The 24,568-nt window shown below is 41.8% G+C and overlaps 1 protein-coding gene across 2 annotated transcripts in view; it reads right to left on the reverse strand.

Moving 5' to 3' along the window:
• LOC122539397 (probable protein S-acyltransferase 23) overlaps positions 1–18,021 on the reverse strand; it is a 79,559-nt gene extending 61,538 nt beyond the window's left edge. For both annotated transcript variants that reach the window (XM_043674190.1, XM_043674189.1), the window contains exons 1-3: positions 17,823–18,021; positions 16,999–17,405; positions 111–181 (exon numbers count right to left, since the gene is read on the reverse strand). In XM_043674190.1, the coding sequence (XP_043530125.1) occupies positions 111–181; positions 16,999–17,405; positions 17,823–17,968 (624 nt within the window). In that variant the 5' untranslated portion in view covers positions 17,969–18,021. The remainder of the gene's footprint in view (positions 1–110; positions 182–16,998; positions 17,406–17,822) is intronic.
• Between the last annotated feature and the right edge of the window lie 6,547 nt (positions 18,022–24,568).

The raw sequence follows: 24,568 nt of genomic DNA on the forward strand, positions 1-24,568 counted from the left end.
CTCCTCCCCCCAAACCAAAGACCTCTCTAATCTTCCCCATGAACATTCATGGACTTGGTTGGGGGAGGGGGATAGAAAGCTGTGGATAAAAGTAAAGTAACGTATCTTACCTGACCAAAGCCATCCAGTTGTCTGGGGTTGAAGCCAGAATAGATCAGCAAGCGAGTTAACTCACAATGTCCTATCAAAAAAATGTGGGGGATAAAGGAACACAATTAAGAATGACTTACTATCACATTTAGCCAAATAATTCTGAATGTTGCCAGAACCACGTCTGAAACATTTGGCCAGGCACTGGTTATGCCATCTCTCTGATTTAAGCATGCATTATGCTCTTAATAACAATGCCTGGATGGTGAACATAGTGGAAAAGCACTTATACATTATTGACCACAGTAGTGAATGGAGTGAAAATTCAAAACCCATCTTCTGTGATAGAAGCGGAGCAAGTCTGCTCGGAGGTCAACTTTAAATCATGAATATAAAACCTCCTAAAGCAGGTGTGATACTTTGACCACAGAAGCACAAAGATTGAGTTCATTCTGCATCTGACTACCTGTAAGAACTGAGGCTGTGTATCACTGTTTGTTTACTATCATTGATGTATCAATATAACATAAAGGGCAGAACATCTGCTAATCTATAGTAAAACTGCTGACACTGGAGTCTTGGACCTAATAGTTAACCAGATGAACTTGAGCAGCTTACACTGAAAAACTGACGTTAGACAGTATTCTGAGTCATTGAGGAATGAAGAACAGGCTGCATCAAATGCAGAGTGTGCATTATAGTCACTTCATCAATGAATGCAGTATTGATAGAAAAAAACCGTCCCGTCACACAGCTGTCGTCCCTATTACACAGGCACTGCAGACTTGTAGGGATTGAAGCGTTGCCTGAGTAAGCAGTCTTCTTAAAACAAATGTTCCAACAGACAAGGTGACCTTTACTAGGACCTATTATATTTCAACTGCTTAGCTAAGAGAAGCAAGCATTCCACTTGACCTTCTCTCACCTATAAAATAACAACTAGAAAACAAAGTAACCCTTCAAATCAAGAATAGAATACTGCAATGCTGGAAATATGAAATAAGGACAGAAAATACCAGAACACTGAGCCGGCCGGTCAGGATCTATGGAGACAGGAACAGAATTTGCATTTCACATTGATGACCTTTCACCAGAATTGGAAAATGTCAGAGATTAACAACTGTTAAAGCAAGGACAGCATCAGAGGGTACTCATTAATGTGACAGGGTAGAGGGCAGTAGAGATTAAATGACAAAGAGATTATAAGGCAAGACAAGACAGGGTTGAAATGGGACAAAATAAGAGAAGGAATCAGTGCTTCTAGAGGGCTTGTAGATAGTTGGCACACAAAAACAGTGGGAGATAGTGGTGTGGGCTGAATTTCACACTGGCCTGGAGTCACTCAGTATGCAAAGGTCAGAGTTGAGCCCGCCACCTGCTTGTTTGTTTTCCTTGCAGTCATTTACCAGCCAAAGAAGTAGGCCCTGCCTCTGAGTGCTCCAAATTTCAGAGGTTCTGTGGTCCCAAAAGCACCACTGGGAATGGATATGATATACGGAGGTGGGGATAATGAAGATGAGGAAATACTGCGTGAATGATTTCCAATTGACACTCCACTTGCCCAGCCGCACGTTGGCTAGATTTTTCTGGGTAGGCTACACACACTTGGTGATAACTGCAAACTCCCAATGGATAAAACACCAGCAGTGGTGGGAGCTCTAACTGGTCTCAAGAGGCCCATAGGCAAATGATCCACCTGATACTTCTACTGTGGTTAAAATTATGGAGGCTGGTGAGGTCTATCAATGGTATTATTAACAAACAGCTTGATTTTATGGCCTGCTCTTGCTGATTGCCATCCTGCTCTAATATCAATACCTGGATGTTATTGTTGATCAAAAATAGAATTGGATCAACAATAAAGTGAAGGCCACAGGCTGTAATTTCAGAAGTGAATAATTCACCTTCTGACTCCTCAAAGTTAGTCCTCACTTGCCTGGATGGGCACAGCTTCAGTAACACAAAAAGCTTGACACTATCCAGGTCACTTGATTGACACCCCATCCAACATCTTCACTAACAGCACACAATGGCACAGTGTTCACCAACTACAAGTGGGCAGCACGGTGGCACAGTGGTTAGCACTGCTGCCTCACAGCGTCAGAGACCCAGGTTCAATTCCCGCCTCAGGTGACTTTTTGTGTGGAGTCTGCACATTCTCCCTGTGTCTGCGTAGGTTTTCTCCAGGTGCTCTGGTTTCCTCCCACAATCCAAAAATGTGCAGGTTAGATGAATTGGCCATGCTAAATCACCCCTAGTGTTAGGTGAAGGGGTAAATGTAGGGGAATGGGTCTGGGTGGGTTGCGCTTCGGCGGGTCGGTGTGGATTTGTTGGGCCGAAGGGCCTGTAAGCAATCTAAAAAAAAAGATGCACTGCAACAACTCACTAACGCTGAAAACAATAAATGCTGGAGATCACAGCGGTTCAGGCAACACCCATGGAGAGAGAGAAAGCTAACATTTCGCATCTAGATGACTGTTCATCAGAGTTCCTTAGACAGCATCTCTGTTAAGCTTCACTGGTTAAACCTGACCTGTTGTGCTTTTCCAGCACCACTCTAGTCTTGACTCTAATCTCCAGCATCTGCAGTCCTCACTTTTACCTTGTTGATTTTAACCTTACTGCGAATCCTCTTGCAAGGATGCCTACCTTGAAGAAGTTCCATTTATCTCTCCACCCCGGAGGCTCCCTGCCTCATTCCTTTCGCACGAAATGTCGACTTTCCTGCTCCTCGGATGCTACCTGACCTGCTGTGCTTTTCCAGCACCACTCTAATCCTGAGCTGGAAATCAAACCCCATTACTCCAGAAGATTTTTAAAAGTACACAGAATTCCCCACTTTGCTTGTCTTTTGGACCCAGGTGGACAGAAAGCATGGATCAGGTTTCTGTATTTAACAAGAATTAAGATTTCTGACAAATAAATAGATTCTCGATCCTTAGTTCATGCTCTCTCCACCAGTGTGCAATATAAGGAGCCTATTGTACAGCTACTAATTTAGAGAATTATAGGGAGAATGGCTTGAGTGTTGAAGCTAAAATTCAGGGCCAGTGCCACCTCTTACCATTTGATGAAAGATATTTGTTTGTTTGTGGCTTCCTTCATCTCATCTTTACTAAATCTCTTCAAAGAAAGTTTGGAAATCACTTACTGAAACTGTTTTCTTGAATATTTTTTGCACTGCTCTTGTCCCTGGTTGCCTCTATGAAAGAAGCTCTTATAAAGTTGAGCAACAATCACATGACCAACGATTACTGCTACATGGCAGACTTATCAGTTGCTTCCTCAACCTCATGTATGAACATATGTCAGCATATGAGTCAAAAGCAGGAGAAGACCATTTGGCCCCCTAAGCTTGTGCCATTAGTTGATAAAATCGTGGCTCATTTGATCATAGCTTCAGCCCCACTTTCTTGTCTGTACCCTATAGTTTTTGATTCCTCCATCATTCAATCTTTAGACATTGCAACCTAATCTTCAAGCATTTTCTCCCCAACACCCATTCAGAACACTGTCATTCAGAGAAATGCTAATTGACATTTAAATTAACTGTCCCTATAAACTGCAGCAGTGTCAGCTTTTCAGAACATCAATAGGCACAATTCCAATCTCCTTGGTCTAAATTCCTCTGTGGGGAATATTGGGGGCCAAAGTTTAATTTTTTTAATCCCTTCCTGTTGCATTTTGAAACGAGATGCTCACTGCAGTAGGCAGACTGCTGCTATATGCAGATTCTTCTATATTGTAAATTCCAGAACAGTCAGCTAGGATTGAGCAAGGAACAGTTATAAATAGGAAATTTCAGAAAAAACAAATAGGTGGCTGCAAAGTATCTGTGTCAGCCTGGAATGAGAATTTATTGTAGTTTCTATTCTGATGAAACCCAGCTGTCCATTTCAATAATACATTATGAAATTAAAGTCTGAAAATTGGCCAGACTTTTAATATGACTTAAATTGTAACTGTCAGAGTATCCTATGAGAAGTTCACATGAATATTTATTTTCACAAATTGTAAATAAAAGCAAGTATGAAAAGTGGGTAAAATGGGGTTGGTTTTCCCATGAGTTTGGATCTGTGGTAGCCAATTGTTCAAGTTGAGTGATGCATTCAATTACCGATTAGTTCCTACATGATTTGGCTTCTTGACGACACCAGAACTAAACTGAGTGACTTCATTCTAGAGGCACGGTAAAGTGCTAAATACTTACAAAATGAGCTTCATTATAATGAAAACAAAAAAAACATTGAAAATGCTCAGCAGATCAGGCAGCATCTGTGAACAGAAAATAAGAGTTAACACTTCAGGTCAATGACCTTCTATCAGAGCTGGCTCAATATACTTGAAGCTCATATTCTATTCTAACATATTTGATGTATTTTTGTGTGTGTGTTTGTATGTGTGAGTGTGTGTGTGTCTGTGTGTATGTGTGAGTGTGTCTGTGTGTGTGAGAGTGTGTCTGTCTGTGTGTGTATATGTGTGAGTGTATGTGTGTGTGTCTTTGTGTGTGTATGTGTGTGTGGGTGTCTGTGTATGTGTGAGTGTGTGTGTGTATCTGTGCACGTGTGTGTGTGTGTGTGTGTGTGTGTATTGGTAGAATTATTCCAATATTTCCATCATTATTAATGCTTGTTGTGTCAGTAATATTGCCTTTATTCCCTGGTCAGAAATTACCACATTCAAACTGACACCACATTTATCTTTTGTTGTAACTTTTAACGTGTACAACACTACACTAAATTTTTTACATCCAATTAAGTTGAGCTTACATTAGCCAATAGCATATGTACACCTGCGCTGGCGAAGGATATGCTGCATCAACATGAATTGAGGGTAAATTATTGACCATGTTGGGAAATTGTTGAGTGGCAGGTGACAGAAAGTATGGATAATGGGCAGGTACTTGAATTGGCAGGATGTGACAAGAATCTGTGTTAGGGCCTCAATTATTCACATTATTTATTAACGACTTGGACAAAGGCATAGAAAAATGCATGTTCAAATTTATTGATGACACAATGTTAGGTGGCACTGTAGACAGTGTAGGTGATAGTATTAAATTGCAAAGGAATATTGATAGACTAAGTGGATGGCTAAAACTGTGGCAGATGGAGTTCAATGTAAGCAAGTCTGAGATTGTCCATATAGTGGATGTCCAAAGAGACTTGGGGATCAGGTGCATGGATCTTTAAAATGTCAGCAACTGGGGCAGAAAATAATCAAGAAGGCTAATGGAATGCTGGCCTTTATATCTAGAACACATGAGTATAAGAATGCAGAGGGTATGCAAAATCCTAGTTACTCCACTTGGAGTACTGTGAGCAGATCTGGGCACCACACCTTAGGAAGGATATATTGGCCTTGGAGGGATTACAATGAAGATTTACAAGAATGATACCTGGACTTCAAGGGTTAGGTTATAAGAATATATTATAAAAATTAGGCCTGTTTGCTCTAGAAATTAAAAGGTTAAGGGGTGATCTTAAGGGGTGATCTTATCGAAGCTTTCAAGATATTAACAGGAAGAAACAGGGTAGATAAAGATAAAGATTCTAGAACTGGAGGGCACAGTCTGAGACTTAGGGCCAGACTGTTCAGGAGAGATGTGAGGAAGTACTTTTACACACAAAGGGTGGTAGGGGTTTCGAACCCTCTTCCAAAAGCAGCCAGTGATGTTAGGTTAGTTCTTAATTTTAAATCTGCACTAGTTTTTTTTTAAAAATAATGCTATTTTGGGATAATAGCCAAAGGCAGATATATGGAGTTGGGCCACAGATCAGCCATGATCTCATTAAATAGCAGAACAGGTTTGATGGGCTGAATTGCATACTCCTGTTCCGAAGTTCCTATAATTCATAAGACAGGAAATTTGCCCCATGAGTTTAGCTAGTAGCTAAACTGTATTGACTGTAAAGTACAAAATACATCAAGGCACCTGATAGTAAAAGGGGTCTAGTTTGCAATAAAAGGATACACTTCCCAGTGAGAGAAACATGGTTTAATAATACCTGAACAATGACTGAACATAACCACTTTCAAGGAACTATTTGGTGGTTTGTTTCAGAATCTATACTAAGTCATAATATGTAATAATAATGTCCAAGATGGGATCTTGTGCCAGCATACAGATTAGCCTTTGTTTAACACAAGGCACCAGCTTAATAATGGACTTGGAGCCTGCACTAGGAATAACCATCTATAAACTTGCTAAGAGGATGATTATCATTTGAAATGCACATATGTCCCCATTAAGGAAGCTGTAGAGAATTGTAGTGGCTAGTGCTTCACATAATATTCTCTCCCAACAGTGAATTTCAAGCATTACTTAAAGGCCAGCACAGTGGTTCAGTGGTTAGCGCTGCTACCTTACAGTGCCAAGGACCTGGGTTTGATTCCAGCCTCAGGTGACTGTCTGTGTGGAGTTTGCATGTTCTCTCTGTGTCTGCATGGGTTTTGTCCCACAGTCCAAAGATGTGCAGGTTGGGTGGAATGGCCATGCTAAGTTGTCCAGTGTGCAGCTAAGGTGGGCTACCTATAGTAAATGTGGTGTTACAGAGGGTGAGGGTCTGGATGGGGTGCTCTTTGGATGGTTGGTGTAGACTTGATGGGCCGAATGGCTTCTTTTTGCATAGAAGGGATTCTGTGATTAAGGGGATACTTGTTCAATACCTGCTGGAGAGGACATCTGAACAATATTAGCAGACTTCTTGGGACACTTTCTCAAACACCACTGACATTCTAGCAACAGTTATTCAATAAATTCTCCTGGAACTGACTGAAAAAAATGCATGTTTTGTGGTCCTATATTGCACTGAACACTTTATAGGTGTCACCAAGATAAAGCTTGGCCAAACACAACCTGCAGGATAGAGGATAAGGCAAGATGTCATCCTCAGGTATAAGCTTTGGAGTCCCACCAGCAGGACCACCAGTGCCATATTCAGGAACTTGTGTACCCTCTCCCTTGAATTCCTGAGCCATCCTCCAACATGCTGCTGTGTGTCAGCCCGCATACAGCACACCTTCAGTGGATCTAGCTGCTGGAAGCCCTACTCTGTGAAAATTGTGTATAATCAACACTTTATGACTAAATTTGCAGATGTTTAGTTTAGCACCTGTCAGCAAGTTCATATTCTGGTAATCAGGCTTTAGAAGCAAAATTACTTGTTAAGTCCTTCCTTTAATAGGCATAAGTTATTATCATGCCATTCATTTCACTCTTTGGTCAAAATAACCACCTTTCTGCTGAGGAAGGCTCTATAATATGAAGACCTCCAATGCACAGACGGATCTTATGTGTCCAGCTAGTGCAAACTAGTGATCCTTCCCATATAAAACAAAACTAGTCATTGTAATTCCGCAGGAAAATGAGGGAAATATTAGTCATAGGGTCAGAGAATCATAGAGATGTACAGCACGGAAACAGACCCTTCAGTCCAACTCATCCATGCCAACCAGATATCCCAACTCAATCTAGTCCCACCTGGCCCATATCGTTCCAAACCCTTCTTATTCATATATCCATTCAGATGCCTTTTAAATGTTGCAATTGTACCAGCCTCCACCACTTCCTCTGGCAGCTCATTCCATACTTGTACCACCCTCTGCATGAAAAGGTTGCCCCTTAGGTCTCTTTTATATCTTTCCCTTCTCACCCTAAACCTATGCCCTCTAGTTCTGGACTCTCCCACCCCAGGGAAAAGACTTTGTCAACTTATCCTATCCATGCCCCTTGTGATTTTATAAACCTCTATGAGGTCTCTCCCCAGCATCCAACGCTCCAGGGAAAACAGCTCCAGCCAATTCAGCCTGTCCCTATAGCTCAAATCCTCCAACCTTGGCAACATCCTTGTAAATCTTTTCTGAATCCTTTTGAAGTTTCGCAACATCCTTCCAATAGGAATTGGAATTCGAAACTTCCATGCAATATTCCAAAAGTATCCAAACCAATGACCTCTACAGCCACAACATGACCTCCCAACGCCTATACACAAGGCTCTAGTAACAAAGCAAAGAGTTGTTAGGGAAGTGTACCTATGTAGAGGATATATGAAGATATGATTTGGAGCAAAGTAGGCCATTCAACTCCTCACGCCTGCTCCAACGTTCAATAAGATTTGTTTGTAATCTCAACTCCACGTTCCCTCCTACCCCTGATAAGCTACCATCTTGTTTAACAAGAGTCTATCTACATCAGTCTTAAAAATATTTAAGAACTTCACTTCCGTCACCTTTTCAGGAAGAGTTCCAAAGAGTCTGAGAGAAAGACTTTTACTGAATCTCAGTTTTAAACAGGTAACCCCTGAAACGTAAACAGCGACCCTAGGAAAATGTGAGAACATCAGATGCTGGAGATCAGAGTCGAGAACGTGGTGCTGGAAAAGCACAGCAGGTCAAGCAGCATCCAAGGAGCAGGAGAATTGATGTTTCAGGCAAAATCCCTTCATCAGGAATCAGTGACCGCTAGATCTATATTCTCCCATAAGTGGAGACATACTTTCTACACGAACCCTGTCAAGGTTCTTCACAATCTTCAATCAAGTCACGTCATACCCTTAAACTCCAATGAATGCAAGCCTAACCCACACTAACTCTCATTCCAGATACGAGTTTATTAAACCTTCTTTGAACTGCCTCCATTGCATTTATGTGGTAAAAACAAGGACTGCAGATGCTGGAAACGTCGATTTTCCTGCTCCTCGGATGCTGCCTGACCTGCTGTGCTTTTCCAGCACCACTCTAATCTAGACTCCAATACATTTATGACCTTCCTTAGAAAAGGCGATCAATACTATATACGGTGTTCCAGATATAGTCTCACCAATGGCCCATATAATTAAAGCAGAACATCTTATTTTTGTATTCAGTCCCCCTTATGATAAATTAAAACATTCTATTAACTTTCCTAAATACTTCCAATTACTCAAACAAAATACACTAACTTATTGTGATTCAAGCATCCAGATCCCTTTGTATCTCTGTAATGTCTCATTGTGTTGACAATATGCTTCTTTTCACTCTTCCTGTCAAAATGCACAATTTCCCATTTTCCCACATTATACTTCATTTGTTCCATCTTTTTATGGCTTCCTTATGTCCTATTCACAATTAAAAGGCTTCAATAAGAGACTACATAGGTTGGAGTTGCTGATGGCTGAACAGAATTGTTAGTTGAGGCAGTAGTTTTCACAGACAGAATCGCGGACTTCATGTTCACGGCAAAGAGATAAGTTAATGAAGTGCCTCATAGAAACCTTAGGAAAGAGAAAACTCGTTATTTAGTAAAGTGCAGAAGGGAAAGTCAGATCCCACCATAATCAAAGACTTCTTAAGTAATTGCCATTACATTTCATGCATATAGGTATACTGAAATTATAGGAGCAACAAAAAAAAATTAATGTTAAGGAATGGCTATAGATAGTTGAGATAAGACCCCATCCATAAGCAGGGGGGATTGAAGCACAAATAGTGTAAACACTGAGGAATGGAGAACTTATGATGAATGGTATAAACCACAAAGGGCAGAATGCCATATAATGAAGAGTATAAACAGATAACCTCATAAAAGGACACCAGAAAACAGGTTACTTTGTAAGGGTGCGAGTGCAAAACATTACTTAGTCATTATGACCTCGGGAAAATGAACAATCGCAGTTTCATAAGGTAACAAACAGCACCCACTCAGTATGATGCTGCTGGCAAATGCCTGGGGAGGGAGGCAATGGTCCAAGGGGAAACACTGGTGTCAGTACTACATGTAAATTAACCCAGTAATTCAGTCTATCCTCATTACTAAGACTTTTCAATCGCAGGCAACATATCAGTTCTGAGGAAGGGTCACTTGACCCGAAACATTAACTCTGATTTCTCGGTACAGATGCTGCCAGACCTGCTGAGCTTTTCCAGCAATGTCTGTTTTTGTTTCTGATTTATAGCATCTGCAGTTCTTTTGGCTTTTATTTAGCTACAAAACTGACCGAGTGTAGAAACCAGAGAGTAATGGTCAATGCTTATTTTTTGGGCAGAGAAAGATTGAAAATGGAGTTTGTAATGGGAAACCTATTTTTCCTGATGTATAACAATGATCTGCATCTTGGTATGCAGGAGACAATTTTCAAGCTTGCAGATGGCATTGAATTTTGAAAAATTGTAAACTTGTGGGGAAAATAGTGCATAATTCCAAAAGAATTTTGCAATGTTGGTGGGGTGGGTGGCTAAGTGGCAAACAGGTTTCAATGTAGAGAAGTATGAGGTGATGCACTTTGAGTGGAAGAACACTTAAAGACAATACAAAATAGGGGGTAAAATTCTAAAAAGAGTGCTCGAGTATATATGTGCAGATCATTAAAGGCAACAGGACAGATGGAAAGATCGGTAAATAAAGCATTCAGTGTTCTTGGTTTTATTAATAGGTCCACAGTATAGAGGGCAAGGAGGTGATGTTGAATTTGTACAAGATACTTGTTAGAGTTAGCTGGAGTATTGTATACAGTTGTGGGCATAACATTATAAGAAAAATGCAAATCCATAGGAGAGGGAGCAGAAATAATTTACTGGAATGGTTTCAACTATGAGAATAGATTGAAGCAGTTGAGACTGTTCTCCCTGAGTGAAGAAGGCCGAGAGATCTGATTTAGGTTTTCAAAATCATGAGCGAGCTGGACAGAATAAATAAGGCAAAGCTGTTTCTGATTGTAAAAGAAACAAGAATGAGAGAATATGGATTTAAAGTGATGTGCAAATTAAGTAAGGGTGAAATAAGATTTTAGATTACATTAGATTACAGTGTGGAAACAGGCCCTTCGGCCCAACAAGTCCACACCGATCTGCCGAAGCGCAACCCACCCATACCCCTACATTTACCCCTTACCTAACACTACGGGCAATTTAGCATGGCCAATTCACCTGACCTGCACATCTTTGGACTGTGGGAGGAAACCGGAGTGCACGTAGGAAACCCACGCAGACACTGGGAGAACGTGCAAACTCCACACAGTCAGTCGCCTGAGGCGGGAATTGAACCTGGGTCTCCGGCGCTGTGAGGCAGCAGTGCTAACTGCTGTGCCACCGTGCCGCCCACAAATAAGAAAACACTTTTTTACACAGTGGGTTGTTAGGTGATAGAATGTGTTTGTTACCTGGAAATGTGATGGTGGCTGGTTCAATTGAGGCATTTAAGGGAGCATCCGACAATTATTTGGATAGAAATAATGTGCAGGGTTATGGGCAAAGGCAGGAGATTGGCTGTAGATAATTGAACCAATTCAGGCACAATGTGCTGACTGGGCTCATTCTGCACTATAACAATTCAGTGATTCTGTGTGTCAGCCTCTAAGAACTCTCACGTACATCTCTGATCCACTTACTGGGATGCTTCTGCACTTCAACAATGCACTTCAGGCTGCCCTGGCAACTCTCACTGACATGCTGCAGCAAGGACACTGCGCACTCAGGGACATGCACCCAGTTCACGGACTGCACCGTATTGCATTTCTCGGCTTTTCACTTGCTGTTATAATGCTCACTCACTGATCCTAGCTGCATCATTGTCTTCCCTTACCTCTTTATGCTTTGCCAGTTTCAGTTGGGGATATAAGGATCATGTTACTGCTGCCTTCCTGTGTTGTTTAGCAGAGACACAAAGCCAGGAAGCTTGGCATAGGACTTTACACAAGATTGGCGGCACGGTGGCACAGTGGTTAGCACTGCTGCCTCACAGCGCCACAGACCCAGGTTCAATTCCCGCCTCCCTCCACACTGACTGTGTGGAGTTTGCACATTCTCCCCGTGTCTGTGTAGGTTTCCCCCGGGTGCTCCGGTTTCCTCCCACAGTCCAAAGGTGTGCAGGTCAGGTGAATTGGCCATGCTAAATTACCCGTAGTATTAAGTGAAGGGGTAAATGTAGGGGTATGGGTGGGTTGCGCTTCGGCAGGTCGGTGTGGACTTGTTGGGCCGAAGGACCTGTTTCCACACTGTAAGTAATCTAATCTAATCTAATCTAAGTTCCTGGCATAGTAAGTCAGACCCAATATCCAAAACCAGACCAGGCACTGCTCGCTAGGATCATAGTCACAATCCTCTCCTCATAGGAGTCAAAGGATGGAAAGCACACCGGTGTTTGGAGTCTTTCTGCCATATTGTAGTCTGTTTTCCTGAAGGAATGGGATTGAAAGGCGGGTACTACAGAAGATAGAAGTGGATGGCATAGCTGTTACTCTTGATGCAATTGGGGAGATGTCCCAAGCAAATGAGTGGGCAGCACAGAGGACATGCAGGGTTAGTGTTATTGGAGATTGTGGTGGGTATGAATTAGAAGAAAGATGTTTCAGGCTATAGTGAGAGTGGTGAAGCATGTGCCATAGTGAGAGGTGGGTACAGTGGCAGAGTTAGTGTAATGTATTGGACAGAAGATGGTAGCACTTATGCTGGCAGAGGGGAGAAGGACAATGAACTGACCGACAAAGCAGGAGATTCCTTCATGCTGCTGATATTGCTTTAAATTGGGAGGCAACCTCAGACCAAGCTGGTGTGTGGTAGCATCCCTGCTGTCTTGGGGGGGGGGGGAGCAGGAAGTCCTGCCTGTGCATCATCCCATCCACCAGGAAATCTAGGAGCTTGTCCCATGAAGCAGGATACCCACATCCTCCTGTCTGCCATGTCAGTGGAAAATGTCAGGAGCTGTGCAGGGCAGCTGTGGACAGACTGCTTATCCACATGCACAATGGGATTTTCAGCTGGCATGGGCACGAGGGATGCTGCTGAATTCCAGGGTATTCAATGAGTTGCAAATTGTTGTGAGAGTGGCACGTGGTAAGATGGGGCAGGTAGTGGAAATGGGGGACTTCATAAGGGATGGGCAAGTAATTTATGCCTTGAGCTTGTGAGATAATGCAAGAAAGGCCTCTAGAAATCTCAATGCAATTTGAATTTAGCCAATAAAATGTAAGATTCAGTCCAAAGAGTTGGAAGAAGGAGGGTATCTTCCGGATGGCAACCAGTAATGAGTGGACTGTCACAAGGATTAGAGCTAGGTCCACAATTAATTACAATATACATTAATGACTTGGATGAGGACAATGAACGTATTATTGCAAAGTTTGTTATGACACAAAAATAGGTGAAAAGTAATATAGTGAGGATGAAACAAAGAGTCAATACAGGGTTGGAGACAGGTTACATCAGTGGGCAAGAATTTGACAGATGGAATATCATGTGGTAAAATGTGAGGTTATGCACTTTGTCAGGAAGAATAGAGGAGCTGAATATTATTTAAATGAATAATGACTGCAGAAACTTGCAACACATAGTGCTTTGCCATGCAGGAATTACAAAAAGTTTGCAGCTAAGCTCACTGGGTAATAAGGGAAAAAGTGAGGACTGCAGATGCTGTAGAATCATTCCTGAAGAAGGGCTCATGCCCGAAACGTCAATTCTCCTGCTCCTTGGATGCTGCCTGACCTGCTGCGCCTTTCCAGCAACACATTATCAGCTCACTGGGTAATAAGGAAAGCACATGGAATGCCGGTCTTCACTTCAAAGGGAATGGAGTATAAATCTAGAGAGATCTTGCTAAATGTATACAAAGCATCAGTAACACCACAGCTGGAATACAGTGAACAATTTTGGGCCCTTTATCTAAGGAAAGACCTATTGGCACTGGAGGTAGACCTGCAATTTCACTAGGTTGATCTTAGCTATACAGGGATTTTCTTATAAGGACAAGTTAAGTTGTTTGGATTTGTATTCACCAAAGCCTAGAAGAAGAAGAGGCGATCTTTTTGAAACATAAGACTTTTTCAGGGCTTGACAGGAAAACGCTTCCGCTTGTAGGACAGTCTAGGACCAGACAGCAGATTCTCTGAGTAAGCAGTAGCTAATTTAAGACCGAGGAAAAGAGGAATTTATTCTGTCAAGAGCGTAATGAAAGTGTGGAATTCTTAATGACTGTTGAGGCTGGGTGTTTAAGCATATTCAAGGCTCAAATAAACAGAGTTTTAATCAGTAAGGGAATCAAAGGTTATAAAGATGGGGATTGAGTATTATCAGAGCAGCCATAATCTCTGTGAATGGTTGAATAGACTCAATGGGCTGAATGGCCAACTTCTGCTTCTATGACTTAATTTCCGAGCTATCTTTGCATCATCAATAAATTTGCAAGTATATCTTCCATCCCTCTATCAAATTTACTTCTGTAAATTGTAAACAGTTGGAGTCCCAGCATCAATCTCTGTGGCACACCACTCAATATATTTTGCCAAATTGACAAGGACACATTTATGCTTATTCTTTGCTTCCTGTTGGTCAGCTCATTTTCCATTCATACCATATGTTACCTCCTACACATCAGCTTCTGCTTTCATGATAATCTTTGGTGTGGCATTTTATCAAATGCCATCTGGATGTCTAAGTACAGTAAATCCGCTAGTTCTGCTCTATCTACAGCATATGTCACCTCCTCAAAGACTGGTCAAACATGATTTCCCTTTCACAAAACCATGTTGACTTTATCGGATTGTGTTCAACTTGTTGGAAGTGCATTGCTATAACTTTTTCAATAATAGCTTCTGACACTTTGTTCTTTAACATTGTTTTAGTTCATTGAAGAAACTTGTTTAAAGTCTCTTTTGGTCTCAATAACAGTAATAAAGAAAAACAAATTGATTATTTTGGTGATAAAGTAAGACATTTGCACTTTTAATATGGTCTGTGGAGTCATGGGGCTTAATTTTCAGTGCCCACCTCATATTAGATTTGCAAACCTTGCAGGTCAGCTACTTCATCTGTTTGAACAAAGTTTCACCTATTATGCATTAACAATGTGCCTTAAGTCTAATCATAGATAGGACCACTAATGTTTGATGGGAATTGAAAAAAAAATCTTCATAACTCCTAGTCTTGTACTTCTTCACATGAGACTGCTATATTATTCATAATTTGTACTAATCTGTGGTTGATTGTGTACTGTCGGTCTCCACATAACAAAGTAGTCACTTGTATTAAAATCGAAGCATTGGTATGAATCAGTTTAACTTGGCACTGAAAGAACAGCTGCAAGTAACTGTAGCCCAAGAATGGATAAACTAATTTAAAGTAACATCTTCACAGATAGCAAATGGATGAAACATTTTCAACAAGCTAAAAATAGTTTCTATTTTTAGTCCCAAAACAGTATTGAGGTTTTCAGCTGAAATTAAATAATTGTAGTAATACATTAAGTAATGTGGATTGGTTCTATTCTGTGCTTTGAAAGACAAATAATTAGAATTGACTAATATAAAAACATTCATGGCATGCTTTATATAAACATTGTGAATCACCCTAGCATTAGATTAAAAATTGCTACATTATTCAACATCTGTAAATCATACATTGTTTGCAAACAAGAATACATCCAACACCTTTTTTGTTTAGAAAACGTGTGTATGACTCAGTCGCTAAAAGTAATTCACTTCCCAAGTCCATTACAGCGGTGTGCAAGTGTTAACTGTGTGAGAAAAAGCTTTGGATAAAAGTTACACAGTTATAGCAGGCAAGGCACAACACTTATTAATAACTGGTTTCCAATCAAATTGAGACGTTTCTGATGCCTGGCTTGTGAGAGATGTATCAGAATATCTTGAAAACCAGCAACATTTTCTGTTTTTAAGAAACTAACACTTGTCAATATTTTATCTTTGTTTTGTTTTTGTGCCAGCCCTTCAATGCCGACTCTTTGTCTGTGGAACACAAGTTAATGTACTTTGCACATTTGCTGTGCACACTTTAAACCCAATTTCCCACTTATTTATATAAACCTGAAACTGTTGATACAAATAAATCCTAATCTCTTGGTTGAAATTTACCCACCAGTAATAAATGTATATTTTTCTAAGTACACAAAGTTCAAACAGATCAAATCATGTGTAGAAGCTTAAGAGCAACTGCGTTATTTTAATTCTGTTGTCTGAATGCACATTTTTGGTCCATAAACCACACTGTATAAACTCCATCATTTCTTTGCAATTTTCATCCAAAGACACACACTCTTTCTTGCCTTGAAACAATGTGATCAATTTTCGAGCATACCTCTGTGGTTAGGCCTAATTTTAATTTTGGCATGGCAGGCATTATAGCATGACTATAATGAATAATTGGTTTTCTCTTGTCTGAGCAGGTGATTAGATTCAAATTTGATGAAATGGAAGTTGGAACGAATTTTCTATTTTGATGCTCCTTTTTATAAATATTCTTTCCTGTCCTAAGCTCATCTTTCCTTATCCAGTCAGCTGGTAGTATAAGCATAGTCAATTTGCTTCCTCATGATCTGACATCCTATCTACCAACCACGGCAAGGCCAGTTCTGAATGTCAGCAGAAGTTACAAGCTGAAGCCTTTATCTTGGTTTATGAAATCAACTCATCAAGCTGTTATTTGCCGCCAATCCAGTTTTGTATGTTCTCAAGTGATAATAGGTGCATAGATTTAAGATGGATTACGTTAATTGTTTACAAGATAAGAATGTCCATCCTGAAAACATATACACAGACATATTATTGACTGAAAATAATCTGGGTCTTATTTTTAAATTCAGATTAAGAAGGGAGTAATATATCTAATTGGCTGCAGTAAATTATGTTGTAAAATAATATCTAGAGAAAATGATTGGCCACAGCTGACTGGTTACGGTAGTACAGGCATTAATAGATTACTTCTTATTGACTATGAATAACCAGAAAATCAAATCCAGGGTCCCTGTTGAGCTTACTAACACAGCTGTCTAATTGGCTGTGCACTGTTGTTACTTCCACGGAACCTTTATATTGTTCATTACATATTAACACTCAATCAGGGCTACAATAGTTTACGAGTTCAATTCACAAAGGAAACCTTCAAAATGTACATCGCAGAAACATAATTGTTACACCTCACCTTTAAATGCAGCCCAGTGCAGTGCATTGTCACCTTGGCTGTCACATGCTTGCAGACTGGCTCCTTTCCCCACCAGGTAGCAACAGAGGGCAATGTGTCCATATTGCGAAGCTATTATTAAAGGAGTGCATCCTCTCTGATCCCTCTCGTCAATTGAGACGCCAGCTTGCAGGAGAATTTCTGTAACAGGGATGTGTCCTTTGACCGCTGCCCAGTGAATAGGTCGCTGCGCCGGTTCAGAGCGGCTGGGCAGATTCACAGGGAGTCTCAAATCTACCAAATACCTGAGAAGCGAGACGGAAGCGGTGAGCGCTGCCCAGTGCACCAGAGTGTGTCCGTTCTCATCGTACTGACACTGATGTGCTAGCTCTCCCATCTCTGCCAGCGTCTGCAGTTCGGACAGACTCCTACAGGGAAATAGGAACAGGAAGCAAGTGCAGTTACTTCTGCAATTAATTCTAACATAAATTATTGAAATCAATAACGACATTTACGAAAGATAGCGGGGAAATAAGTTTTAATTCCAGTCGGATTTCCTAAAACTTCATTTTCATTAATCGATTCCACTTGCTTTATAAAGAAAGTTTCTCAATCAACTTGTGCTGTCTCACACAAGTAGCCGAACGCCTTTATGCTCAATATATGAACCACACACACACACACAGAAAAGTGCTTAAAGTACTGTGTGTGGTTCTGCTGAGAGAGAGAGAGAGAATAAAGAGATAAATGACACCCACACTCCTACAGGGGATAACGGCTTGGGAAACGGGGAGGTATAAACGAGAGAGAAGAAAGTGAATAGATGAGTGCAGCGCGCCACTCACCCGGTTAGCAGAGCAGGGACGGTGTGTTGCCAATGCCCGTGTCCCGAGAGATGGGCCTCACCAGCGGGTTGGACTTTGCCGCCTCTCCCGGGTGCTCCACGGCGCCTGGAGCCAGGACTGAGCTGGGTATAAGCAGCCGCCACCATCTCCGGGAACTGAACTTGTCTTGGGTGTGTACCCACTGAATAGTCAGCTCAGCTCCACCTCCCTCAGTGCCATGTGGCTCTTGCTCCATGTGGGTGATGTACTAACCACACACGGTCTGCAAAGACACTCCAGTAGCCGGAGCGCCTTGCTCCTTCAGGTCCAAGTGAGTGCAAACAGCTTCCAATATGGTTACAGAGCAGTGCCTTCAATCCTTGACCAGGGACAAGTTATGTTGTGCTGTGCAGCAACATGTTCCCATTAATATGGGTGACGCTTGGTGAACAATATTACACCTAGTTCCAGGTCAGTGGAACCGCCCTCTTCTGGTATTGGGAGATGTTTTACAGCATCTATTATAATGTACATTAAAAAAAAGGATACTGGGTCAACCATCTGTTTCACTATTTTTCTGCTGTTGAATCATAGAACCCCTACAGTGTGGAAGCAGGTCATTCTGCCCATCAAGTCCACATGGACCCCCTGAAGAGCATCCCACCCAGACCCACTTCCCCTTCCTTATCCCTGTAACACTGCATTTCCTATGGCTAACCAACCTGGCCTACACATTCCTGGACACTACAGGCAATTTAGCATGGACAATCCACTTAACCTGCACATGTTTCGAGTATGGGAGGAAATCCACGCAGACACGGGGATAATGTGTAAACTCCACACAGGCAGTCACCCAAGGCTGGAATCGAACCCAGGTCCCTGGTGCTGTGAGGCAGCAGTGCTAACCGCTGAGTCACTGTGCCACCAACCAGCTAGCCTAAGCCCATCCCATTCAGTATTACTTTCTTCTTGCCATAGAGAGGGAGTTATAGAGTCATAGAGCTAGGCAGCATGGAAATGGACCCTTCAGTCCAACTTGTCTACACCGACCAGATATCCTAAGTTAATTGAGTCCCATTTGCCAGCACTTGGCCCATATCCACCTAAACCCTTCCTATTCATATACCCATCCAGATGCCTTTTAAATATTGTAATTGGACCAGCCTCCACCACTTCCTCTGGCAGCTCATTCCATACATGCATCACCCTCTGCGTGAAAAAGTTGGTCCCTTTTAAATCTTTCCTCTCTCATCCTAAACCTATGCCCTCTAGTTCTTGACTCCCCCCACCCTCGTGATTTTATATACCTCTGTAAGGTCACCACTCAGCCTCCGACGCTCCAGGGAAAACAGCTCCAGCCTGTTCAGCCTCTCCCTATAGCTCAAACCCTCCAACCCTGGCAACAATTGTAAATCTTTTCTGAATCCTTTCAAGTTTCACAAGGGGCAGCACATTGACTCAGTGGTTACCACTACTGTGTAACAGCACCAGGCACCCAGGTTCGATTCCAGCCTTGGGTGACTGTGTGAAGTTTGCACATTCTCTCTGTGTCTGTGTGGGTTTCATCTGGGTGCTCCAGTTTTCTCCCACAATCCAAAGATGTGCAGGTCAGGTGAATTGCCCATAGTGTTTAGGGATGTTTGGGTTAGGTGCATGAGTCAGGGGTAAATGTAGGGGAATGGATCTGGGTGGGATACTCTTTGGGGGGTCAGTGTGGACTTGTTGGGCTGAAGGGCCCGTTTCCACACAGTAGGGATTCTAATTCTAAATTCTAACATACTGAAAGAGGGAGACCTGAAATGCACACATTATTCCAAAAGTGGCCTAACCAATGTTCTGTACAGCCGCAACATGACTTCCAACTCCTATACTCAATGCTCTGAACAATAAAGGAAAGCATACCAAAATTTTGAGGCAATAGAGCAGATACAATGCCCCTGACCACCTCATCTTCTGTTTGGGAACCTTGCAGCTCTCCAGATTCAATAGAGAGTTCAGTAATTTTAGGTCCTGAACTCTACGATGTCCTAGCCCCCTACCCCACACACCAGGCCTTGTTATCACATAGTCTGCCATTACACACTACCTATTGTTAGCCACTAACAATCTCCATTAACAGCTATTCACCTTTCTAGGGTGGCATGGTTGCTCAGTGGTTAGCACTGCTGCCTCACAGCACCAGGGTACCAGGTTCAATTCCAATCTTGGGTGACTGTGTGGAGTTTGCACATTCTCCCTGTGTCTGCGTGGGTTTCCTCCGGGTGCTTTGGTTTCCTCCCACAGTCCAAAGATGTGTAGGTCAGGTGAATTGGCCATGCTAAATTGCCCATAGTGTTAGGTCAATTAGCCAGAGGGAAATGAGTCTCGGTGGGTTACTCTTCAGAGAGTCGGTGTGGACTGGTTGGGCCGAAGAGCCTGTTTCCACACTGTAGGGAATCTAATCTAGCCAGATCGCTATCAACTCCTTTGTCTGTCCAGCCATTCTTCTCTTTCTTTGGGCTCTATCCCCACCTACCATTTATTCCTTACCCCCTCCCCCATCCTATCTTCTGTGTACAAGCCGACATTTTCCTAGCTACCATCAGTTCTGAGAAAGGGTCATTGGACCCAGAAGGTTAACTTCAATTTTTCTTCATAGATGCTGTCAGACCTGCTGAACTTTTCCAGCAACTTCTGTTTTTGTTCCTGATTATACAGCAATCGCAGTTCTTTCCAGTTTTTATTTAGGAGTGTTTGGGGTCCTGCATGGGAAGGGAGAAAGTGAAATGGCAGGTTTTGTAACTCCAGCACCAACATAGGAAGGGTTATGGAAAGGGGAGCAGGTATGGGAGTAATGGACGAGTGGACCAGGATGTTGTAGAGAGAATACTGAAAGGAAAGGCCAACATATTTTTGGAGATGGCGAAAAGCTGGAAGTGGTAGAAATGGCAATAGTTGACCACTTTAATGTGGAGGCTAATGGTATGAAGGCTGAGGAGCAGGGAGATCCTATCACTATTTTTTAGGAGTAGGATCAGTAAACCAACAAAAGGTCAGTTTAAAATGCCATAAAAGATCGGTTTATAACATAAGGAACAAGATCTCTATTGCATCAAAAAACAAACATGGATGGCTAAAGAGATTTGAGACAATGCAACAAGTCAAAAAATAGTATAGATTCTGGTGAATCCAGAAGGTGCAAAGGATACAAAATAGATGGTAAGAGTTATATAGAATAGTGTGGAAAATAGCTTGCAAGGAAGGGATACTAAAATCAACACAGAATACTTGTACAATTAGGATTCAGGGGTTCTGAGCAATGTGGAACCTTGGAAAATGATAATGGTGATAATGTCAATGAAAAGAAAGAACTAGAATTCTACTGAATAATTACTTTGAGCTGAATCTTACCCTGCTACCTCACAGCACCAAGGACCTCGGATCAATTCCACCCTTGTGTGGAGTTTGCACATTCTTCCCATGTCTGTGTGGGTTTTCTCCGGGTTCTCCAGTTTCCTCCCATAGTCCAAAGTTGTGCAGGTTAAGTGGATTAGCCATGGGGTTACAGGGATAGGGTAGGGAGTAGGTCTGGATGGGATGCTCTTCAGATGGTCAGTGTGGATTCGATAGGCCAAATGACCTACTTGCACACCGTAAGGATTCTATGATATTTTGGCACTGTGTCATTTTTGTCATATTAGATTGGCATTGGGGAATGAGCCTGGCCAATTGGTTGAAGGTTTAGTGGGGCAGCATGGCGAGAGCAGTGACCATAATTCTGTAAATTTAAAGTTACTTATGGATAAAGATAAGAGTAGTCCTTAGGTAAAATTATTATACTGAGGCAAGACTAACTATGGCTAACTAACTAATATTAGGCAAGAATGGGATATAGAGTTTGGGGTGGCTGTTTGAGAATCAATCCACATTCAGGACCTTGAATGGCGAGGAAAATTGAGGGCTTAGAAAGAAAAAGGAAGCATACATAATGTTTAGGAAACTGAAGAGAGACAGACCCCTTGAAGAATATTGAAAAGAAAACAGGAAATAACTTAAACGATGAGTTAGGATGGCTAAAAGGAGCCAGGAAATGTCCTTAGCAAACAGGATTAAGGAAAATCCCAAGGTATATTATACATATATAAGGAGTAAGAGTGTAGCTAGGAAAAGGGTAGCTCCACTCAAGGACAAAAGAGGGAAATTATGCGAGGAGCCAGAGGAAGTGAGGTCCTTAATGAATACTTTCATTAGTGTTCCCAAAGTAAAAAAACAGTGGATGGTGAGACTGGAGAGGGGTATGATGATACTCTAGGACATGTCGACATAAAAAAAGAGACGGCGTTGGGTATTTTGAAAAGCATTAAGGTGGACAAGTCCCCAGAACCTGATGGGATCAATCTAAGAATATTGAGGAAGGTGAGGGAGGAAATTGCTGGGGCTTTGTAGAAAATCCTTGTGTCTTCTTTAGTCATAGGTGAGTTCCAAGAGGACCAGAGGATAGTCAATGTTATTCCTTTGTTTAAGAAGGACGACAGAGATAATCCTGGAAATTATATGATGCTGAGCCTTATTTCAGTGATAGGGAAATTATTGGAGAAGATTCTTAGGGGCAGGATTTATTACATTTGGAGAAATATGAACTTATTAGTAAAGACATCATGGCTTTATGAGGGGAGGAAGTGACAGAGTTGATTGATGAGGGCAGAGCAGATGTTGTCTACATGTACTTCAGCAAGGCCTTTGACAAAGTCCATCATGGCTGGCTGATACAGAAAATGAAGTCACATGGGATCTGTGATGAGCTGGCCTGAGATACAGAATTGGCTTGGTCATGAAAGACAGAGAGTAGCTGTGGAAGGGTGTCTTTCTGACAGGAAATCTCAGGGAAATTGATGTTGAATTAAGAAGATGCATCAAAACTAAAAAAAAAGACCAACAACAATGAAGAAAATAATATAATTATAGATTAGTATATCCCAAGGATGCGATGGTTTGCATCCCAGAGTTTTAAAAGTAGCTGAAAACATTACAGGTACCTTAGCTATAATATATACATTATTTTCTTGAATTAGGAACCATTTCATTAGATTGGAAGTTTGTGCATGCCACTTTGTTATTTAACTTTGAAATTATAGACAGCTAATAACACTGGCCAATTCTAAAGCCAATATTTAAGAATGACTGAACACTGAAAATTTTCAGCAGTTCTAGGAGAGCTATTTGTAAAGGGTAGGTGTTCTTATCAAACTTTATTGAATTTTGTGAAGTGGGAACTAAAATAGTTAATTGAAAATGTTAATTGATTTTTTCTATTTGAACTTCTTGAAGGCACGTATAAACGCTCGCATAAAAGACTGTTTGAATTTCAATCTCATAGAGTTGTAGGTAAATTCTTGTCCTGGATAATTAACTGATCATCAGGAGACAGAGAGGTTAATAGGAAAATATTCTAATTAGCGGGATGTAACTATTGGTGTTCAGTACATATCTCAGTTGTGGCCTCAATTATTCACTGCTTTTATCAATATCAGGATGGTGTGGTGGGTCAGTGGCCAGCAGTGCTGCCTCAGAGCACCAGGGACCTGGGTTCGATTCCACCCTCAGGTGACTGTCTGTGGGAGTTTCCATATTCTCCCCGCGTCTGCGTGAGTTTCCCTTGGTTATCCGGTTTCCTCCCATAGTCCAAAGATGTGCAGGTTAGGTGGGTCAGCCGTGGGAATTACAGGGATAGGATGGGGGTGGGGGGGAGGGGGGTGCTGGGGAATTGCTCTTCAGAGAGCTAGTGTGGACTTGATGGGCCAAATAGCCTGCTTCCACACTGTAGGGATTCTGTGATCTGGTATATTGGGATAGAAAGCCATAGATCTAAATATATGTTGATGCCAATTAAATAGGTGACATCGTAAACAGTGCAGATGGAAGCAGGAAGCTACAAAGATATATGAACAGATTAAGTGACTGGGCCGAACTTTTGCATATAGTTTGGAATATAATCAAATGCAAGGTCATCCACTTGCATCTAGAACAGAACAGGATACTTCTTATCTGATAAAAAATGCTAGAAAGGCAGTAGCCCAAAGAGACTTGGTGGTCCAGGCATGCAGATCAATATAATGTTAAGAGCAGGCATACAAAAAAGCTAATGGAATACTGGCCTTTCTATCTTAAAACTTGACCACAATGTTGTATGCTTTAGAAGCTGTTTATCTACAGGTTGCCAAGGATTGAGCTTTCCAGATTTCCAGAAACCCAGACCTACAAACAGAAATTGGAGCCCAGTACCCATTGACAACTATTTACATGCTTTGAAAAAAAAAATTCTGAGATAGTTCTTTGACTGCAGCTTACAAATCTGAAATTGGCTGCAAACTGACTCTTAAAACACAAAGAGTAATCCACCTTTCGAAGAAGGTTCCAGCAACTAAACTAATAACTCAGGGTAGGTAAAGTCACTGTAGTCTTATCAGATCATAGGGCTGTTCTCTTGCTAGAGAGATTCTGGATCAATGGTGCTGGAAGAGCACAGCAATTCAGGCAGCATCGAGGAGCTTCAGCAAAATCGACGTTCCGGGCAAAAGCCCTTCATCAGGAATAAAGGCAGAGAGCCTGAAGTGTGGAGAGATAAGCTAGGGGAGGGTGGGGGTGGGGAGAGAGTAGCATAGAGTACAATGGGTGAGTGAGGGAGGAGATGAAGGTGATAGGTCAGGGATGAGAGGGTGGAGTGGATAGGTGGAAAAGGAGCTAGGCAGGTCGGACAAGTCCGGACAAGTCAAGGGGACTGGAAGTTT

Source organism: Chiloscyllium plagiosum, chromosome 32 (assembly GCF_004010195.1).
Source record: "Chiloscyllium plagiosum isolate BGI_BamShark_2017 chromosome 32, ASM401019v2, whole genome shotgun sequence".
Classification (NCBI taxonomy): Eukaryota; Metazoa; Chordata; class Chondrichthyes; order Orectolobiformes; family Hemiscylliidae; genus Chiloscyllium; species Chiloscyllium plagiosum.